Source organism: Cydia pomonella, chromosome 11 (genome assembly GCF_033807575.1).
Source record: "Cydia pomonella isolate Wapato2018A chromosome 11, ilCydPomo1, whole genome shotgun sequence".
In the NCBI taxonomy this organism is placed as follows: Eukaryota; Metazoa; Arthropoda; class Insecta; order Lepidoptera; family Tortricidae; genus Cydia; species Cydia pomonella.
In genome coordinates, this window is record NC_084713.1 from 11,101,201 (window position 1) to 11,117,455 (window position 16,255).

The 16,255-nt window shown below is 44.0% G+C and overlaps 1 protein-coding gene across 1 annotated transcript in view; it reads left to right on the plus strand.

Moving 5' to 3' along the window:
* Positions 1-2,568: 2,568 nt before the first annotated feature.
* The window catches only part of LOC133523122 (uncharacterized), a 32,474-nt gene continuing 18,787 nt past the window's right edge, over positions 2,569-16,255 (plus strand). Inside the window, exons 1-2 of the mRNA XM_061858632.1 lie at positions 2,569-2,983; positions 14,004-14,166. Of these exons, the coding sequence (XP_061714616.1) occupies positions 2,883-2,983; positions 14,004-14,166 (264 nt within the window). The 5' untranslated portion in view covers positions 2,569-2,882. The remainder of the gene's footprint in view (positions 2,984-14,003; positions 14,167-16,255) is intronic.

Consider the following 16,255-nt stretch of genomic DNA (forward strand, 5'->3'; position numbering starts at 1 on the left):
TATAGTGATTGAATATAAATTATAAAAAAAACCGGTCAGGTGCGAGTTCGTTTTACTCGCGCCCCGAGGGTTCCGTACAAAGTTTGAATTATCTCATGTAGCTATAACGGCGAAAGACTTGATAAGAAGTACCTATACTAAGTATAATTGTGTACAACGCCATCTATTTACATTTTCCTCCATATTTTTTTTTTTGTAATGTACGATTTGAGCTCTTTAAAATGATACCCCACTTGACCTAGTCACTAGACTTTGAAATTTTGCCCCCTCTTAATTCATATATTGGCAAAGATATTGGTAATTTTCCATAGTAAATAAAAATAATACTTTCAATGTGTCTGCGTTGGCGTTGTTAATAACTATTCCAAATTTCAAATCAACAGCTTAAGTGGTTCTCGATATATTTATTATTCTGGCTGTTACAGACAGACAGACAGACGGACGGACGGACGAACAGAGTCTCACCCGGTTCCATTTGTACCTTTTTGGTACGGAGCCCTAATAACGACCGGTTCTCCATACAAATGTATCTCCCATTTTCTTCTATGGATATTGACACTATGGAAAATAATTTTACATAATTTGATGTACAGTCACGTCTGAAAATATCGATACGAAAAAAATGCCAAAAAATATAATATATACACTACCTTAATATATGGGCAATAAAGTCGTGTATACATATTTTTGGCACTTTTTTTCGTATCGATATTTTTAGACGTGACCGCATATTAATCATAGCTATGTTCCTTCGTTTAATTTTTTTTTGATTTCTTAATTATTGTACAAAATACGTGACAATAACGAGTTACATGTTACTATTTATTGTTTATTTATTTCTACTTTCGTAAAAAATCACTCGAAGAGGCATAGCTGTGGTAGATGTACCTTGGATGTACCTACATCAAATTGTCTCAAAATACTCTCATCCCACTTGTTTTTATGGTAGAGGATGCAAACGAGCAGACGAAACACCTGATGGTAAGCGATTACTGCCGCCCTTAGACACCTGCAATACCATATGGGTTGTAAGTGCGTTTGAAGGTGGTATCGGTCCGGAAATATCGCAGGCTACAGTATATTGCACAATATAATAAATAAAGTACAAATGGCGAACTTAATGACTAAAGGCATTCTCTGCCAGTCGACTCGCCCACCGAGGGTTCCGTACTTTTTAGTATTTCTTGTTATAGCGGCAACAGAAATACGTTAGCTGTGAAAATTTCAACTGTCAAGACGGACAGACGGACGGACAGCGGAGTGTTAGTAATAGGGTCCCATTTTACCCTTTGGGTACTGAACCCTAAAAACAGGATAAGGAACTTAAAACAATCTTAATCGTCTTCTGCCAAGTTGCTGGCTCGAATACTAAAAGTAAGAATACATACTTAATATATCGATAATAAACTATCGACATTTCGTACAGTAATAATTAAACTAAGGTTTAACTATAACGCTTTGATTCTTTATAAGTCACGATTTTATCGTCACGACACATAATGAAACGAAGGGATAGTTCGGATTATAAATAATAATACATAAATTATAAAATATGTATTATCCATTAGCACTTCTAGAGTCAGACCAAGCAAGCTAATTTGGCAACGATTTTGATAACCAAGCCAAGCCTGTGCAAGTGTTAAGTACCTAAACGTCATAATTTCATAGAATTTTGACGTTTAAAATAACACATGCACTGTCTGGGCTGTCAACATCGCTGCCAACTTATCTGGGTCTGAGTCTAGGATGTTTTATTTTTAGTGTAAATATCTAAGCTTCAATTAATCACTATTCCGTTCCACTGTGTAGCGCTTATCGATATATAACATGATTAAAATTGACCGGTCCCATCCACAGCATGTTTACGCACACATACACGACAGTGTAACCACCAAAACAGCTACGGCTTGAGTATTCAATTCTGTATTGAGAACAGACAACATTGGGGCCTTGGTTTTCTTTACCTACGTTTCAAAAAAGACATCAACATGTAGAAAGTAAAATCTTCTTACCGTCAACCGACGTGTCTATATGACAGAATTGGGACACAATGTCATTATTGATAGTTTATTCTACACTCCACACATCAGGTCTTTTATTTGGAAATTATATTATATAAAATGTTTAAATTATGTACAGAGTGTTAACTATACTGAGCTTAGTGAATCTATTCATGCCGCTGGCAGAGTCAAAATATACAAATACCGAAGATCCAGGAACGTCTACAAGTAAAAATGAAGATATCGTGTTTCGGATTGTTAACGGAGTACCTGCAAAATTAGGTGCGATCCCTTACCAGGTAAAGACTTTTAAAACGACATTTAACAAGATAATCGGTCCTTATTTACCTTTATTACGCTTAGAACATACTGCGATTAATTTGTTGCGGTTTCAGAATCGCAAGTGTGACGTACGGCATGCTTCATTAGCGCACGCACTTACAAGACATTAGACTGAACACGCAAGAAATTAATCGCAGTGCGTTCTAAGCCTTACTCATATTTCCCTCATGTAATTTCAAACACAATTTTGTATTGTTTATGAGTATACAATTGTATTTATAATCAATAGACTATTATTTGATAAGTAGAATAATCTAATACATATTGCGATTTTATAAAATAATAATTAAAAGAGTTTTTTTATTTAAATATATGTTACAATAAATATTCGTCAGTATTCGATACCGACTGTAGCGAAGCGTCTCCGTATCTAATAAATTTAATCAGTTTTAAGCAACGCAAAGACAGACGCAAGACATAAGTCTATCCCTACAGCTCACAGAGTCACTAGTGTATACAAAGTGTCCTGATACTACCGATGACAATGATGGCTGTATTTTAAAGGTATCGCTGAAAGCACCCATCGGTAGAAACAATTACATGAGCTTTTGCGGCGGTTCTGTGATCGCGGTAAACAAGGTTCTGACAGCGGCGCATTGTGTCACAGATGATGGAAATATATGCGATAAATTGTGTAAGACGTAAGTTGATATAAGTATGCAGTACACCAAAAATTCGCCACTAGCTCAGCGCCGCCGCCGCCTCAATTTTATCCATACTTTTTAGAAAAGTTCATCTAACTAAAAACATTTTCATGTAAAATGTTGCCAAGACGAAACCATAAGGCTCGCACTGTCAAAAAGTTATCAGATCTCATGTAGAGCCAAACTTTTAACCCTACAAGCCCTAACTTCACAAACTCTCCACATCTTATTATTAGTCAAAATGTGTGGCTTGGCCGTTTCGTTACTACAAGAACTATTGCATTACGGAAAAGTAATGAACAGTGAATATATTTTTCCCGTTACGCCTATGTGATGGGAGCGAAACGGCCAAGCCACATATTTTGACTAAGGTGTAGAGTTTGTAAAGATAGGGTGTTACGGACAGCATGGACCCCTGCCGAGACGAATGCTCGGACGGTACAGACCCGGGCCGGAAAGAATTGCCTAACGCGTAAAACTAAATAAAATAGCTATAGGGTGCCTAGCTATAGGATAGGAATAAGTTGACACAAACACACTTTGTATGATTGACTTGTCGGTCGATTGACTAGAAACAGGATAAAATTGTGGTCGCTATGAAAATAGCGTTTTGTGTCAGCTTGTTACGTGACGTCATCACCGCGGGTGAGCGGCCGGTGCGATCGCTGCGGAAGCCGGAAGCGTACTGAGCGGCGCGGACCTCGGTGCGCGGTATTTATATGTTCGGGTCGAGGCGACCCAATTTCACCTGATTTCTCCCAAGTTAGGCTTTCCCCAGGGATCGTAGTGACCTGTATAGATAGAACATAGGATTAGCTATCCGTAGACACAAACATTGTAAGCATTGGGCCTAGAATTATCGAGATATTAAGACTTAAAGTTATTTTTGTATGGAGTTGAACTATCGATGAAGATAATTCTTATATTCATGAATATTTTCAGCTGAAACTGGTATAATAGGGTAGATCTTCGTAAATGCTTTCTAAAAAGGTACGGTTCATCACTGAAAACCTCAGGGTTCCCGAGATAAACCCGAAAAGGTGGTTAAATACGGGGAAAGTTCTACGCCCAATGCGAGAAAGAGATAGCACAAGAAAGAGAAGTCCACGTAACGAGGCCGTTCTCGAATTATCTGGAGTTACTTTCGAGACCTCGTATTCGCCCTATATAAGCAGGCGAGATACGGCCTGCGGACAGTGAGTTAGTACAGTCAGTTCAGTTCAGTTCAAGCGATCGGAAAACAAAAAGGAAAAGTGAGGAAAAAGTGAAAGTGCCCTAAAGTTGTGATCAGTATTAGTGGTAATAGTGGTTTTAGTGCTAGTTACGTGGACCGCTTAGTTATTTTACCTTAGTAAGTACTAGAATAACGTTATAGTGAAAATGCCTATAGTGTTAGTGTTTTAGTGCTTAAGTTTGGTGCCTAAGGTCTAGACTAAGTGTGTGCTAGTGCTAAATAAATAAGAGTCTAATTAAGTGGTGTTTGTTTGACGCTCCAACTACGTCCCACCGTGGGAGGAATTGGATTTCCGAACCAGCAGGCTCCGTAAATAAATATTAAACTGAGTTATCGCTGAGAGCTGACTCCAGGGTGTCCTCTGGCGGTTACAGTTTTTGGTCCTTCGAACCGGATCCTGAAATTCAGTGGGACCTAGTAAGTTTCAGTGAGTACAGTGAGTGTCTAATTAGATTCTTATTGGACTAATACTGAACAGTGGAAACTGTGTTGTGTGAATATTGTGTGTGACTGACGAACCGTGCAGTGAACTGTGTTGTGAACTGTGTTGTGAAGTGTTAATAATGTCGGGAAGTAACTCGAAAATGGGAGTTACAACAAGATCGCAGTCGGACCGCACCAGGAACGAGCGGGAACGTACGACCTCCACGGATACCACGGGTCGCGTATCAGAGGTCGCGGAGCGGGCAACGGACACGTCGGGAGGGTCTAGCCAGCGCACCGGGAGGCCGTTAACGACGGCTACCGGAAGGGAGTCGACGGCTAGCCCTCCATCTAGGGGGGAACACCGCGAGGACGTCGAGGGCACCGGGTCAAAGGCCATCGACGAGGAAGCAGAGGCGGGTTCCAAATCTTCGCCGCCGGTACTAGGGAAGGCTAAGGCCGAGGTACCACTGACAAAGGCCGTGAAGATAACTGTCCACAAGGGGCCTCCGCGTTCACCGTCTGTGATCGAGCGGTTTAATCAACGGCGGATTGAGCGACGCCGCGCCGAGCGCGAACAGTTGAGCGCGCAGTCAAGGAGAATGTCGCCCATTTCCGAGGGGGAGAGTAGGGCGGCGGAGGAGAGGCAAGAACCTCCGCGCACCACACCCCTACCTCCAGCACCCTCGCCTAAGAAAAACGCACGGAATGAAGGGTCGTCGGTCAAATCTGCATCATCAAGGGGTTCACACATCAGCAGTCTATGTTCAAGCAAAATAAAAGAGCTTCAATATATAAAAGAAAAAAAGAAACTGGAACTGAAGCTCAGGGAGCTCGCTCTGGAACGCGAGATGCTTGACATAGAATATAAGCACCGTCTTAACGTCGTGGTTAACGAATATGGGTCACTTTCGGACACCTCCGTGGCATCATCACGCGGGAGTAGCCCCAAGCGACGAGTACGAGCCGAACCCGAGAGCCGAGTCAGCGAGTGGCTTAATGACATTGGAGAGATCGTCGAGACGCCGCATCGCCCCCACGACGACCCGCCTCGCGTTCGCGTAGAGACGCTACCCGTGCCGACACGGGCCGAGCGCGCCCGATCGCCGCCGCGCGGGCCGCGAGCTGAGTACCGATCGCCGCCGCGCCAGCCACGGAAAGGGGATAGATCGCCGCCGCGCAGACCGCGCAATGAATATCGGGCGCCGTCACCGGTAGAGCCGCCGCGACGATCACAATACGAGTACCGTGCGCCGTCGCCCTTAGAGCCAGAGATGGGGCCGTCGCGACCACGCAACGAGTACATGGAGTCACGAACTGAACCACAAAGGGATTACTTCGCGTCAACGCCGTTCACTCCTCATACTAAACTAAGGTCGTCGGTAGAGCCGCCGCCGAGTGACGCGGCTACTGCATTTAATAGGCTCGCCGACCAATTAAGGGACGCCGTACGCACAACGCCGCCAAAACAATGCTACGAGCTGCCACCTTTCTCGGGCAACCCGAACGAGTGGTTATTATTTTATAATGCCTACAGCGAGTCAACTCGACGCTACAATTTTAGTGCATTCGAAATCATGGCAAGGCTTCGAAATTGTTTACGTGGGGATGCACGCCAATGCGTGCAACATCTATTATCAACGTCGACAAAGCCAGATTTAATAATGAAATTGTTGAAAAAGAACTTTGGAAGGATTGACCTTTTAGTCGATAAAGCGCTAGAAGAGCTTAAACGTCTGCCGCCTGTGGGTCCTAGTGCCATAGATTTAAATAACTTTGCTACAAAAGTCGTCAATATAGTAAGCACCTTGTGTGAACTGGATAGTAAAAATTACAGTAACAATCCTTTGTTGGTAAGAGAAATAACCGATCGTCTGAGTCCCCACTTACGAAGCAGATGGTGTGCATATGCCCAAGAAAATATAAAGAATGGTAAATGTGAGCTTATGCTCATGGCGGATTTTCTCATCGAGGAAAGCGACGCCGAGTTAGAGTTCTCACACGCTCGGCTACCTACAAGCAATATGAAGAGGAGGGAAACGGCAGCGAAGGAAACTGCCCGCCCATCAACGACGAGCCAACAAGTCCAGGGAAGTAGACGTCCACAGCGGGCGCAGTACCACGCCGAGCAGGCATACACGACGGGTAACGCCGAGGCGCGGCGTGTACCCTGCCTATGTTGCGGCGGTGGCCACAGAACCCCGGAGTGCAAGCGGATCTTGGCCATGGACATAGGAGCTAGATGGGACTGGGCCAGGAGTAACACAATATGCTTCAGATGCCTAAACAGCAAGCATAGAAAGACTAAGTGCCATGACAAACCTTGTGGAATCGACGGATGCACTTTTAGGCATCATAAGTTGCTGCACGAGGGAAAGGCGCAGGAAGTGACGCGTGAACGCCGGCCGCCACCAGTGTCCCGCGCGGCCGCACCCTCTTTGCAGCCCACCGCCAGCCTAGGGTCCGGACATACGCCGGCGGTTATAGCACAAGAGCCGGACACTGTTACGAACACTACGGAGTATGTGAATAACACAACCACGGTGTTCCTCAAAATGGTTCCCGTCACCGTAGAGGGTCCTAAGGGGAAGGTGGACACCTACGCTATGTTGGACGACGGGTGCACTATAAGCCTGATTCAGACAGACGTAGCGGACACCGTAGGAGCTACGGGACCTGCCACGCCGCTATGTCTCGCAGGCGTAAGCAATATGGAAGCAGAGCCTGAAATAAGCAGACAGGTGAAGGTGCGCGTATGCGGAAAGGGCTTGGAAACCGCATACGATCTCGTCTTCACGACGGTACGACGTATAGGCCTACGCACGCAACGGATGAATAAGAAAATCATGGAACTGGAACACTTCAAAAATATACCGACTGCGTGCTATGAAGAGGCTATACCTAAATTGCTTATCGGCATCGACCAATGGCCTGTGCTACTACCACAGGAAGCAATCGTCAGGGGTCTGGACGAGCCAGCGGCAGTGCTAACTGGGCTTGGCTGGGTGATCTTCGGGGGAAAACCACGGCTGGTTATTCCCAAGGAGGGCGAGGAACACCTGATGCTGCACTGCCGCGAGAGGGATGAGAACCTAGACTCCATGCTACGAGATTATTTCAACATAGATTCGCTGGGAATAAAAAACGTTACAAAGGTGGATCCGCAAGTCCAAAGGGCCATGGATATTTTGGACAGAACAATAAAGAAAATCAACGACAATGGACCACGCTATGAAGTAGGTCAGCTATGGCGGGACGACGAACCACGAATGCCACCGACCATACAAACTGCAATGTGTCGGTTAAGGAGTATCGAGAGAAAGATGGATCGGGATCCGGCATTCGCTGAGAGTTACAAGGAACAAATTGATAATTTATTAAAGAAAAAGTACGCCGAGCCACTGCAGGAGCCGCCAGATAGCAAGATAGCGTGGGTGTTGCCGCATTTTGCGGTAACTAATCCGAATAAACCGGGAAAGATAAGGCTAGTCTTCGACGCTGCGTGTCGCGTTCAAGGGAAATGCCTAAACGATTTTCTTTTAGAAGGACCGGATCTACTACAGTCAATTATAGGGATTCTCTTTCGGTTCCGCGAAGGGCAATTTGCAGTTGTGGCGGATCTACAGGAAATGTTCCTCCAAGTAAAAATGAGGGCCGAGGATCAACCGTCACAAATGTTCTTTTGGAGAGGGGACCGCCGGACAGGGAATCCGCAATTTTACAAAATGACGAGCATGCTTTTTGGTGCAGCAAGCTCACCATTCCTGGCCCATAGCGTCAGAAATAGAAACGCTATGGACAACGCTGATGAGTTCCCGGATGCTGTGGAAGACATCACACGTAATCATTACATGGACGATTACGTAGCCAGCTACCCGGATGAGAAGGAACTCTTACATCGTGCTACGCAAGTTGCGTCGTCTCACGCCAAGGGAGGGTTCCAGTTACGAGGGTGGACTTCAAACAGTGTGAAGCTACTCCAGCAGATCCCGACGGAGTTACACGCAAGTACACCGGCACAGCTCGGCAAAGGCAAGGAAAATAAGATCCTCGGGATGTACTGGAACCCTGAAACCGACCAGTTGGGTTTCAACACAACAATGATAAGGGTACCGGCCGAAGTGAAGGAAATGATACAGACGCCTACGAAGAGGCAAATGTTATCGGCCGTGATGTCAGTATATGACCCACTTGGGCTGTTAAGCCACTATACTATAACAGCAAAAGTTCAGCTGCAAAATCTGTGGGCCAAGAAGCTGGACTGGGACTCTCCACTGCCAGAAGAGGATAAGCGTGACTTTGAGGCCTGGCTGCGAGCTCTGGATAGCGTCGCGAAGCTCAGGATACCAAGATGCTATCTTTCAACGGGGGCAGTGGCGAGAAGGGAACTACACGTGTTCGTGGACGCCAGCACCAAAGCATACGCATGCGTGGCGTACTGGCGAGTAGCCTCAAATGGCGGGGAGGCCCAAGTGAGCCTAATCGCGGCAAAAAGTAAGGTTGGGCCAACGAGGCAACTCAGCATACCACGCATGGAACTTCAGTCGGCGCTCATCGGGTCAAGGCTACAGCAGACCATCCGGGAGGAGCACCGTCTGACACCAGATCAGGTCATCATGTGGACAGACTCAAGGACGGTGCTACACTGGGTCCGCAACGACGCAAAACGATACAGCGCCTATGTAGCCAACCGCTTAGGTGAAATAGCGGAACTGACAATACCAAAACAATGGCGCTGGGTTCCCACAAAAGAAAATCCGGCGGATGAAGCTACCCGCCCGGATAAAGATCGACAAGTGACCTTCGAAAGCCGATGGTACCAAGGACCAGACTTTCTTAAGCGCCCTGAGGAAGAATGGCCACAGGAAAACGTCAAGGCAAATATTGAAGAAGACCTTCCCGAGTATGAGGAGGTTGCCTGTGCTGCTCATGAGGAGCCAAAAGTCAACAAGGAGCCGATTCCAGACATCGAGCGATTCTCGGACTATAATCGTTTGGTGAACGCAACGGCACGAGTCTTCCAATTTCTCGATTGTCTCAGGAACCGACAACGACAACCACTGCAGGTCATACATAGGAAGAAGGCGGAGCATCTACTTTTCCAATATGCTCAACGCACAAGCTTCCCTGAGGAGTATCGGAATCTGTCTAAGGGCGAACCAGTCAGCCACAAAAGTCGACTGCATGAATTGGACCCAGTATTAGGCCCAGACGGACTGATACGTATGCGAGGACGGCTCAACGCAGCGCCAGTACTAGGGTTAGAGAAGCAGCCAATCATATTGGACGGGAGGCATCAAATAATTAGATTATTAATTGAACGCGCGCATAAGGAAGCTGGACATGCAAATAATGAACGAGTTGTGAATGATCTACGACAGCTCTACTGGATCATTCACCTACGGCCAACGGTGCGCATGGTGGCTGGCAAGTGCCGCCTATGCGTGTTAAGGAGAGCGCAACCAAAGGTGCCAGCAATGGGAGACTTACCGCTGGCTAGAATCCAGCCGTACAAGAGGCCATTCACGAACACGGCAGTGGATTTATTTGGACCATTAACAGTGACCATCGGACGAAGGCATGAAAAAAGATGGGTTGCATTGTTTACATGCTTAACGACGCGAGCCATACATCTGGAGATCGTCCATAGTCTCTCAACGGACTCGGCGATAATGGCTCTCAGGCGACTAGCGGCACGACGAGGATGGCCCGCAGTCATTTACAGCGACAATGCAACGAACTTCAGGGGAGCGGACGTCGAACTACGCAACGCCTACAAGGAGTGGTTACCAGCACTTCGAGAGTTCGGCGTACAACACAACGTCACATGGAAGTTTATTCCACCCGGTGCACCTAACCAAGGCGGAGCTTGGGAAAGATTAGTACGCTCCGTAAAGAACGCCCTAACAGCAACATTACACACAAAGGCACCCAAAGAAGAATTGTTGCTGACCATATTGGCAGAGGCAGAAAATACTGTCAACGCACGGCCACTGACCCATGTTTCAGTGGACCCGAGGGATGAGGAAGCGTTGACACCGGCTCATTTTCTCCTGGGAGGCTCAACGGGAGCTCCATCGACCGGACCGTGCGAGGAAGCGGACCGCAGGACTTGGCGGGCCAGCCAAGCTTTGGCCGACCACTTCTGGCGAAGATGGATACGGGAGTACCTGCCAACACTCGCACCACGCCAATCATCAAATAACAGGGTCAGGCCAATCCAGAAGGGCGACTATGTAATAATAGTGGACGGAAATCTGCCGCGCAATGTGTGGCCACGCGGCATCGTCACCCAGGTGTACCCAGGACCGGATGGTGGAATACGATCGGCTGACGTGCAAACCCGAGGAGGCGTGTTCCGGAGGCCCGTCACAAAGTTGGCTGTCCTACCGTTGCAACAGGAGCAGTCGCAGGAGCGTCAGCGGGGGCAGACTGTTACGGACAGCATGGACCCCTGCCGAGACGAATGCTCGGACGGTACAGACCCGGGCCGGAAAGAATTGCCTAACGCGTAAAACTAAATAAAATAGCTATAGGGTGCCTAGCTATAGGATAGGAATAAGTTGACACAAACACACTTTGTATGATTGACTTGTCGGTCGATTGACTAGAAACAGGATAAAATTGTGGTCGCTATGAAAATAGCGTTTTGTGTCAGCTTGTTACGTGACGTCATCACCGCGGGTGAGCGGCCGGTGCGATCGCTGCGGAAGCCGGAAGCGTACTGAGCGGCGCGGACCTCGGTGCGCGGTATTTATATGTTCGGGTCGAGGCGACCCAATTTCACCTGATTTCTCCCAAGTTAGGCTTTCCCCAGGGATCGTAGTGACCTGTATAGATAGAACATAGGATTAGCTATCCGTAGACACAAACATTGTAAGCATTGGGCCTAGAATTATCGAGATATTAAGACTTAAAGTTATTTTTGTATGGAGTTGAACTATCGATGAAGATAATTCTTATATTCATGAATATTTTCAGCTGAAACTGGTATAATAGGGTAGATCTTCGTAAATGCTTTCTAAAAAGGTACGGTTCATCACTGAAAACCTCAGGGTTCCCGAGATAAACCCGAAAAGGTGGTTAAATACGGGGAAAGTTCTACGCCCAATGCGAGAAAGAGATAGCACAAGAAAGAGAAGTCCACGTAACGAGGCCGTTCTCGAATTATCTGGAGTTACTTTCGAGACCTCGTATTCGCCCTATATAAGCAGGCGAGATACGGCCTGCGGACAGTGAGTTAGTACAGTCAGTTCAGTTCAGTTCAAGCGATCGGAAAACAAAAAGGAAAAGTGAGGAAAAAGTGAAAGTGCCCTAAAGTTGTGATCAGTATTAGTGGTAATAGTGGTTTTAGTGCTAGTTACGTGGACCGCTTAGTTATTTTACCTTAGTAAGTACTAGAATAACGTTATAGTGAAAGTGCCTATAGTGTTAGTGTTTAGTGCTTAAGTTTGGTGCCTAAGGTCTAGACTAAGTGTGTGCTAGTGCTAAATAAATAGGAATCTAATTAAGTGGTGTTTGTTTGACGCTCCAACTACGTCCCACCGTGGGAGGAATTGGATTTCCGAACCAGCAGGCTCCGTAAATAAATATTAAACTGAGTTATCGCTGAGAGCTGACTCCAGGGTGTCCTCTGGCGGTTACATAGGGCTTATAGAGTTAAAAGCTTTTGAGTCAACTTTTTGATAGTGCGAGCCTCATGGTTTCGTCTTGGCAACATTTTGCATGAAAATGTTTTTGGTGGGATTACACTTCTTTTTGTAAGTTGTTATTGTTATTGTCCTAAAGTACCCCAGAGGTGCAAAGGGCCTTCACAAGCTCACGCTACGCCTTCCAATCTTCAGCTCGCCTTCTGACTTCGCTCCAGCTCAAGTCGACCCGTGGGGGATGATCTTCTAAAAGTCCTGAAATATATATTTTATTATTTATAACAAGACTATTATATATTAAGAATATTATATTTTCAGACTTCTAGCATCAAAATTTGCGGAACCCTCATAAAAAAATTCATCCTTAGTTTAAAAGGTAAAAATCAAAAATTAAGAATTTTTTCTTGTTTGTGTATTAATACTAGCTTACGTACCAAATTTAAGCTTTCTAGGACTTTATAAACTATCCTAGGAGTTTTGATTATCATCAGTGAATGAGTGAGTGGATCAGTGACTAAATCGTTTTTTTTAGATATCAATAAAATCTAAACTATAAGAGCTATGGAATTTAAACGCTTTATGTTTAATAGGTCCACTATTGACATCATATCCCAATAATTTTGTTTATCTAGGATAATCCAAACCCAAGGTTAAAAAAAAACGACGAAGTGCTTCGAGAAAAGGTAGGTAGTGCCCGTGCGCTTCGCTTGGCTCGTCTTGGCGGGGCACTACCGTGCGCCCAGATACTATAATAGTACGGGCGGGGACCGTATGATCTACTACGTCATCTGACACAAGGATAAGTCCCATGGCGGACGTCCATAAAAGTGATGCTAAGTTTGAAAAAATTAGAATTGGCCGAAAACACGAAAGAAGCACCACTTCCGTTTACAAAAAAAAAGTGAAATTTACGTCATCTGATACAAAGATGAGACTGGTGGCAACAGATAGGAATTTATATGTACCTTCAAAAACCACTCGTCTGCCAGCTGCCAAATGGCCGAAAGTGCGTCTGCCTACTTAGTAGATCATACGGTCCCCGCCCGTACTTTATAACATGAAGTTATCAGCATGGGAACAGCATTGCCTCGCCTAGGTACAAGCCAAGCGGTGCGTTGATAACTCGCGGTAACCGCCAGCGCCGGCGTTGCGGGAACGGCAAATTCCAAGTGGAGCCGCTGTCACGTGATGTCAAGCAACACAAAAAATTTAATTTAAAACACAGTAACTTACATCTGCAAGGCGTAAAGTCGGTTCCGTTACGTGCTTACGTATGGTTGACGACTAATAGTTGAAGTCAAGTAAATGAGTAAGGTGGCGTGGCGCTAGTCTGGTGATTTTTGCTATGCTTAACCTATAAAGTACTTACAGATATGATCTCAAAAATCAAAGATTGATCGCATCTATACTTGACGCGGCGTATTTTAAAGCTCGAGGTTTTATTGTATTGGCAACTACTCAAAACTCAAACGTTCAAACACATTTTATACGTTGCCAAAGGTACAATACTAAACTCTAAACTAGAGACTTTGGTAAAGGTACAAGCTTGATCCAGTGATTTACATATTTAGAATTGAACCAAACTAAACAATAACAGCATCACCTTAGAGAAAAAAAAATCAGATTTGTGAGTCCAGCCCGATAACAAACATTATTTTCAATTCGCTCAAAAATCTGAATGAGAGACAAGAGAAATTATTTATTGGTACAGATATAAAATAAGAAGCTTAATGAAGTTGTTTGTCGTGGCGGGGACCCTACGCAACCGTGCAAGATACCAAAGAGACGATCAAGGTACTGAGCAGTGGAGAAGAATGACATATGTCACTGTACCGAATGGTTACTGGTTTCCTAAAAACGACATATCCGTAGCAGTAAGTGACTAAATTATTATGATAAAAGAACCAATTTGATCATAAACAAATTTTCTTTTAGCTCAAGAAAATGGGCAATCAGGGGAAATAATTCGTGTAGTTTTGTAAATTGGTACAATATACCTTTTGGTGTCCAGATGAACATACTAAAAGTCCTCGAGGGTTTTGTCGGCATTTTTAGGGTTCCATAGTCAACTAAGAACCCTTATAGTTTCGCCATGTCTGTCTGTCTGTCTATCCGCGGTTTTTCTGCATGATCTTTAGTGCTAGAGAGCTGAAATTTAGCACAAATACATAAATCAGTTACCCCAACAAAAACGTAAAATAAAAACCAGAAGAGATTTCTTTAAATGGATAGAAATGGGGATGATTTTCTTTCTCAGTTCAATCCTTTAGTGTGGAGTGTCGTTGGATAGGCCTTTAAAACTAATAAGGGTCTTCAATGACCACTTTTGACCACCACTGAACCATGGGTCCAAAAATTATCAAAAAAATCGTGAAAGTAAAGCTTAGTAAAGACTTTTAAGGAAAACTACAGCAAACCTGAACGGTGTAGCCGTTTTTGATTTTTGCAAAAACTCTATTTTGACGGACCGGTAACTACGGAACCCTACACTGAGCATGGCCCGACATGCTCTTGGCCATTTTTAGGGTTCCGTAGCCAAATGGCAAAAAACGGAAGCCTTATGGATTCGTCATGTTTGTCTGTCTGTCCGTCCGTATGTCACAGCCACTTTTTTCCGAAACTATAAGAACTATACTGTTAAAACTTGGTAAGTAGATGTATTCTATGAACCGCATTAAGATTTTTACACAAAAATAGAAAAATAAATCAAATATATGATGTACATTACCATGAAAACTTCCACCGAAAATTGGTTTGAACGAGATCTAGTAAGTAGTTTTTTTTAATACATCATAAATGGTACGGAACCCTTCATGGGCTAGTCCGACTCGCACTTGGCCGCTTTTGTTTTTGTTCAGAAGGTAACTAAGCTTGCTTACTCTCAACTAAAAATGTGAGTTACGATGAACAATTACGAAAAGACAACGTTTTCTTAAATCGTCTATTATTTATCTCTTTGTCACGTTAAACATCCTGTAGCTCCTAAACTATTGATCGTAGAGTGAAAATAAACATAACCAAGTTAGTAGGAAATTTTATATTAAGACTTTTGTCCGAAGTACTTATATTGTACTCAGCACAACCCCCACCCTCGAGGACTTTTAGTATGTTTATCTGGAGACCGACCACAAGGTATAACTATGTATACCAATTTTCAAAACTACACCAGACTATTTCTCACTATTCACACTACACAACACTATTCTATTATTCTTTTTTTGCACTATTTCTCCTTATTTTATTAATTTTCTTGAGCTATTTTATAAATTTTCATATTAAATTTATTCTATAGGTAATAAATGTCATCATCATTCGCTTGCTTTTGTCTGATTTACTTCCATAACTCTCATTTAATGTTGGCCAGTACTAGACGATTTACATTGCTTTGCTTTTATTCTTTAGGTGTAGGTAGGTTAACTCAAAAATTATTTTGAACAATTTTCGATTTACTAATCCACCAAACTGCGCAATAAAAAAGTTACAAAAATCATCATCAAACTCCGCTTATATATAGTTTTACAATAATTTTCAAAGGATTTTTTGTATAAAGCAATGTGGAAACGTTTGAAAGCGGCTTATCGTCGGCTAAAGTCGCAAATCTTCATTACCAAAAATTTTGTATGAAGACTTACTCGGTTTTTTTTTACATAATGTTAAGTATAGCCGTCACATCGTCTAATCTAAACTCAGAAAATATGGTGTTACGAGTTATTCTTAAGAAAATTGTAAAGCTATTGTTTGGGAAACATGGGAGTTAGGAGTTATGCTATAAAAAATTGACGAAAATCTTTTAATCCGAACAATTTATTGCAGACTTGTAAAATAATAAAAATACTTAAAATTTGTGAGTTTACAACTTAATTTACATTAGCGCCGAGGTTTTAGTGTTCCTTTTTTCCGCTTTGCTATTACTATAAATTCATACATCACCTCCCTTTTGCCCCCTAGTATTGTTGACCCTTT